This window comes from Trichogramma pretiosum, unplaced genomic scaffold, assembly GCF_000599845.2.
Source record: "Trichogramma pretiosum strain Unisexual culture from Peru unplaced genomic scaffold, Tpre_2.0 scaffold1, whole genome shotgun sequence".
Taxonomy (NCBI): domain Eukaryota; kingdom Metazoa; phylum Arthropoda; class Insecta; order Hymenoptera; family Trichogrammatidae; genus Trichogramma; species Trichogramma pretiosum.
The window spans coordinates 4,768,728-4,774,727 of NW_019641703.1; the positions used below are offsets into that span (position 1 = coordinate 4,768,728).

At 37.8% G+C, this 6,000-nt stretch overlaps 1 protein-coding gene across 7 annotated transcripts; it reads left to right on the forward strand.

Moving 5' to 3' along the window:
- Nucleotides 1-1,748: 1,748 nt before the first annotated feature.
- Nucleotides 1,749-5,365, forward strand: LOC106655255 (saccharopine dehydrogenase-like oxidoreductase). 7 transcript variants are annotated; one of them, XM_023462754.1, is made up of 9 exons: nt 1,749-1,999; nt 3,089-3,277; nt 3,347-3,522; nt 3,597-3,907; nt 3,984-4,130; nt 4,199-4,289; nt 4,354-4,616; nt 4,691-4,792; nt 4,968-5,365. In XM_023462754.1, coding segments are annotated over exons 1-9 (1,350 nt in total). In that variant the 5' UTR covers nt 1,749-1,998; the 3' UTR covers nt 5,038-5,365. The 7 variants fall into 7 exon arrangements, with proteins under 7 accessions (XP_023318522.1, XP_023318523.1, XP_014231067.1 ...); XM_023462755.1 differs by having other exon boundaries at nt 3,105-3,277; XM_014375581.2 differs by having other exon boundaries at nt 1,749-1,995; nt 3,060-3,277.
- Nucleotides 5,366-6,000: the final 635 nt, after the last annotated feature.

Consider the following 6,000-nt stretch of genomic DNA (forward strand, 5'->3'; position numbering starts at 1 on the left):
ATATACCGCCTTACAACTTCGCAGTCTCGCGATGGCTGGTCTGTAATTTTTTTTTTACTTTTTAATGATACCGCGAACCGCGAATACAATTTATCGTATTAATGTGTGTTCATATGCGAGGGATAGGTGAACGTATGTATTTGCGTTTGCGCATCGCCATTGACTATTGGCACGCACGATGCGCGCCAGACAATGGAGAGAAGCGTGACCGATTCTCCATCTACTTGGATTATTGTACGGCGCACGTTTATATTAACTACTATACAATTGTTGTTGTTGTTGTTGTGTGTTTGCATTGAAATTAAAAAATACCACACGATCGGATTCATCCCCCGCGGCACGAAGATATTATTATTATTTTCTCTCGTTTTGTCGTGCGCTCATAATATATAAAGATCGAAGAACATGCGACTCGTGTTGTGTATCGTGAAATGTTCACTTTGTTTGCCTACTATACACGGTGTGCTTCGTACGATAATGAAACATATTTTACCTCCCCGTAAAACTTGGCTGTATGTACGTGTAATGCACATTCTTTGATTCCCTTTTGGTCGACGCAGTAATAAATGTGCGTGTTCGGTATACGACGGCAACGGATATTTCTGGTATGTGCGTATATAGAGAGGGTCCTGTCCTGTTGGAAACCCCCCTCGGTCTTGCGGGCCAAAGTTCCTTGTCTCTGTGTGTCTAATAGCATATACCTACTGCAACGAGCAGGTGTGTCGCATAGCATCGAGTGGAGCTTTTGTGATATATATTTTTATTATACATGCATTGCGGTGTTGTAATAAACTAAATGTACATAACTAATATTCATTGTGTATTCGCAAAGTACTTCGAACAAATTTTATGTATCGCGCATCTTTGAAGTTGTCTCGATTTACCCTCGAAGATTTTGCATTTATGCATGTATAATCGAAAAAATGCTTTTGCCTATAGGGTATATTATATAGGTACGATTCTGTCGCGCGTTTCTCGTTCAATGGTAAAGAGAGAGAGTGAGTGACAAAAAAACACGCAATCGAACCGTTTTTTACGTTGACTCGTTAATTAGAGCCCTTGGATCGTGGCGGCGGCGGCGCTTTGGGAACAATTAAGAGTCGCGCGATACAAACACGCCCCTACATATACCTAGAGCTTTTTTTTCGTAGGCGCTCCTGTAAACGGGGGTAGGTGTAGCTGCAGGGTAAACACGTGTCTATGGGTGAGTGATGATTTTTTTTGCTGCTTTTTTTGAAGTGCAATTGCGTCAAAGGAGCGTCAAAATAAATACTGCAGAATTGCGAATATCTACCCTTGTACAGCTTTTCTTTTTTTTCCATCGATCGAACGAGTCTAAAATACGTTTAATCGACGCTAATTGAAACATTCTCGCGTGCTAAAAACGAAACCATTCAAACGCGATATTTCCATATTCTCGTCGGACGGTGAAGTTCCCTTCGTCGAAGCTTTGGACAGGATTTTAAAAATATAATATGATGAATTCCACGTAAACTTGCCTCGCTGCGATCGAAACGAGATTTACATACATAAGATACTTGGCAAAAGAGATCCTCGCAGTTCCAAGAGTCGTCGTGTACTTTCTTCTCGAGCAGCCATCGATAACGCAGATTTTGCCTTGCACGTTTGCGTACTCCGAATTTTAAAAACGTCGCCTCGCGCGACTCGGTATCATCGAAGGATCGAGAGATGTCACGCCGGTTATATTTTATGTATATTGTTTTTAACCTCCGTCGCGCATAATGCGCGCTGGTGACCGAACTGCGTAGGTAAACACAACGAACTATATACCTATACCTATATATTATATATACTTATGCCAGTGAGTGATGAGTGCCGGCGACTGTGTGACATTATGCCGCTGCCGCTGCTGCTCCGATAAAACGCCTTGGTAAAAATTATACTTTCAGTCGTTGGGTGACAGCTCGTCTCGTAGATTGGCCTCACTCTTTCTCTCCTCTCTTCAAACACACATATACTGCACACATTAAGCGAGTAAGTATGTACCTATATATAACGCATAATTTATTTTTTCACCTTTATATACCATGACGATGCCACATTATCCGTTCCTCGTATATCGTATATAAGTATATGCGAAGAAAGGTGATGTGTCATTGCGAGCGTATCGCTGCAGTTTTCTTTATGCAGAGGATATATTTATTATCGCACATTGTGCTCGGATTTTTGTATTCGTATCGTGGCATAAGGATAGGATACGATTATTGCGATTATAAATGACACGCTCACTCGTTCGCCGGTTAAAACTTGGCGTTGTGCCGGCTTTTTCGGCGTTGCAACTCGTATGCTCGTTTCAATGCGACCTCCGTGTGAATGTTGTCCAATTATACGCTAATTATCTAATTTACAGGAATGCGCGTGCCTGATGTGTCATAGAAAAACTCGTAGGACGTAAAGCGTGTTGCGAAAATATGTAAAAAAAAAAATACGTAGGTAGATTAGGTGCACCGGAAGAGCTGTACGGATTTGGTATAAACAATTATACTCGCAGCTCACGAGAGAGGAAAGAAGTGAAAGGCAAATTTCTGCACACGTATCCTGAGACTGCATATACTCAATTTTCAGTCTAATACCGATCAAAGATCGTGTCTCTATTAACATCTCTATTTTTAGTCTCGCTCTTCAAGTAGTTTTTGTATAATTATTCATCTCGCGTATATTTGTAGTTTACGTACCGCACGACTTCCAAGCGAGTTTTTCTTTTTTTCATTATTTTTGTTCGAACTACCGCGAGCTGCAATTAAAACTTGCATTTGTGGAAAAGCTCGTATTTTTGCCTTCGATGAATTCTCGAAAAAAAAAAAGAAAAAAAATGAATCATTTGCTCTTGTAAATTTTGCGCTTCGCTGTATAGTATCGTTCTCTCTGTGACATTTACATAAGTGTATTCAGAGGAGAGCTGTTATCTGTGATAGCTTCGTGATTGCATTATTTTTTGACCGTATCGATGTTCGGGGCTTACGTTATACCCGAAACAAACATCATCAAAATGTGTTCATACAATAGATAAAACAATGTTTTTTTTAAAATCATTGCAGGAAAAAAAATTTAACTTTACATCTGTAAGTGATGCCTATTTTCAGAATGGCTGCTGAACGCTTGGATCTTGTTATATTTGGAGCTACAGGCTTCACAGGAAAGAACACCATAAAGGAGGCTCAGCGCTTAGCTAAAGATTATCAATTTACATGGGGTATCGCTGGAAGACGCAAGGATGCTTTGGACGCAGCTTTGAAAGAGTATGCACCAGAATCTGGTAAGCGTTAAGCTTGATTATTAGAGTTTAATCATATTTACATCATTCTAATCTTTTATATTATTGCAGAAAATATTCCAGTCATAATTGCTGATTTGAAAAATGAAGAGTCCTTGAAAAAAATGGCTGAACAAGCTAGAGTTCTGGTAAATTGTTGTGGTCCTTATAGATTTTATGGAGAGCCAGTTATTAAAGCATGCATAGCTGCTGGTACACATCATGTGGATGTCAGTGGAGAACCTCAGGTGAATTTTGTCAGAATATATAAATTTAGTCAGAATATATAAATTGACTAACTGATTATAATTTCATTCAATAGTTTATGGAAAAAATGCAGTTAGACTACAACAAGGCAGCTAGAGAAGCAGGAGTCTATGTTATCAGCGCATGTGGATTAGACAGTATCCCAGCTGATATGGGTTTAATTTATACTCAGAATCAATTTAATGGAGAAATCAACTCTGTTGAAACATATTTGAAACTATGGGGAACTGGTCGAGGACCTGGAATCAATTTTGGAACATGGGAGTCTGCAGTGTATGGATATGCCCATATGCATGAGCTTCGAGCTCTTCGTTCAAAATTGTACCCAGAAAAGTTACCTGAATTCAAACCTAAATTAAAGTTAAAGTAAGTTATTAATAGTTGTTTGGAACTATAATTGATTTTCTCCCATTATACTTAATTGATCATTTGATATTTTCAGGAAAACAGTACATTGTACACCTCTTTCAGAAGGTTACTCTGTTCCCTTCCCAGGTTCTGATCGAGCAGTTTGTCTTAGGACTCAAAGATATTTGTATGACAATTATAAACAAAGACCTGCCCAAGTACAGACCTACATGACTTTCAAGTAATTAAAATCTGATTTAATGGAAAATTTAAATAATTACAAAATGCTCACATTTATAAACATTACAGGACTCTTTTCCAATTCATCGCAACTGCCATTGTTGGAGGTATATTTGCCACACTCGCAAAAACTTCATTTGGTCGCAACTTGCTACTCAAAGTATGATTTATTCAAATTGCTGCAATCCAAATATAATTTTGTCTAACACAAGTCTTAATTGCAGCATCCTAAATTGTTTTCACTTGGACTTATCAGCCATGAAAATCCACGACAAGAAACAATAGAGAATACCTGGTTCTCAGTGACACTTGTAGCTAAAGGATGGTCTGAAAAATTAGCTGACCCACTTGATCAGCACAAAGAGCCACCAAATAAAGAAATGATCACCAAAGTCAGTGGCAGAAATCCCGGTTATGGTGCTACTTGTACGGCACTTGTGTTATCTGCAGTGACCATTCTCAAAGAATCTGATAAAATGCCTGACAAGTATGGAATAGTTATAATGGCTTGATTATATTGTAAACAATGTAATTTAATATAATTTTTATTTTTCATTGCAGTGGTGGTGTATTGCCTCCAGGAGCCGCATTCTGCAAAACATCCTTGATCGATGAGCTAAACAAGAATGGTGTAAAATTCGAAGTTATATCATCTATTGATAAGTAAGAATAATGCAAAATGTCATGTCGTCGATTTGCAGTTCTTGAAAACCGTGAGAATTCAAGAAACGAACCTATGCCAAACAAATCATTTCAATTATAACATTCATTTAGAATTTGTAAGCCGTTACCACCTTTTTAATTTATGTTAAACAATCATATATATACTCTTTTTCAGAGTAAAAGAGAGCGGAAATGATTCACATTTAAGATTAGACAGCCAAAATCGAGTAACTTCTAAGATGTGATCACGTCCAATCATGAATGATAGATCGTAATTCATTGAAAGAACGTTTGTTATATTTTATTGGTAGTTGTAAAAGTTTATATTCAATTGTAAATCAATTTATGCTGCGGTGATTATTCTTCGGAATTAACGTACACGTAACTTTGTACTTTTTTTTAAAACGAAAAATGGTTGTATGTTGTGAAGTATATATTATATCTTTTGCACTTGCACGCAGTGTAACGCGCAAAGCATATATTACTTATATTCTATTAATAAGGTGCATTAAATGTATCTGTAATCTTTTTTACAATGTTTTAATAATAAATGATATTATATATTAACACGAATTTAATAATGTAGTCGCTCTTGCGCCATCTCGCTATCTTTACACGCGTTTTTACAAAATTTTTAGCGCAGCAAAAAAAAATCCACAAATTGCTTACTTATAAGCGTATAATATTGAAATCGATTCGTTATAATCATCGGCGACAGCGACTCGTCGTTACGTCGCGCGCTCGCCGCGATATTAATTACTTCCAATGCAAATCTCGGCTCGGCTAGGCTCGACTGCTCCCATATATAACGACACTTTACAAAGTATTTTTTTATATTTCGGATGCAAAAATTTGTATCCACGCGTGTGTACAAAATTATACGTGTATCGCCGAGCGCGAGCGCAACCATTAATTGCAGCATACAGCAGCAGCAGCAGCAGATCTATCTATATGTTCAAAAGGCTAAAGAAAAATTATATCACGATAAATTTTTCCTCTCGTATGTAGATCCGACAGGCGGTAATTATAAAAGCGAGCAATATATATTATAATAACACAATAGTTCACGACCAAGGTTTCAAAATTCCATGTTTCTCTCTCTCTCTCGCTTTTTCTTAGCGGGGCTGTCAGTACGCGGCGTCGGCGCGTTTATGCACTCGGCTCGCACATTTCGCTACGCAGCGTAATAATCTACAACATTTTCAAAT

Excerpts from the sequence above, each read along its gene's own strand:
- LOC106655255 (XM_014375566.1), top strand. The coding sequence starts at position 2,969 with ATGTTCGGGGCTTACGTTATACCCGAAACAAACATCATCAAAAT. Across the intron at positions 3,278-3,346 it reads AGAGTATGCACCAGAATCTG|AAAATATTCCAGTCATAATT; the intron begins GTAAGCGTTAAG and ends ATATTATTGCAG. Across the intron at positions 4,617-4,690 it reads TCTGATAAAATGCCTGACAA|TGGTGGTGTATTGCCTCCAG; the intron begins GTATGGAATAGT and ends TTTTCATTGCAG.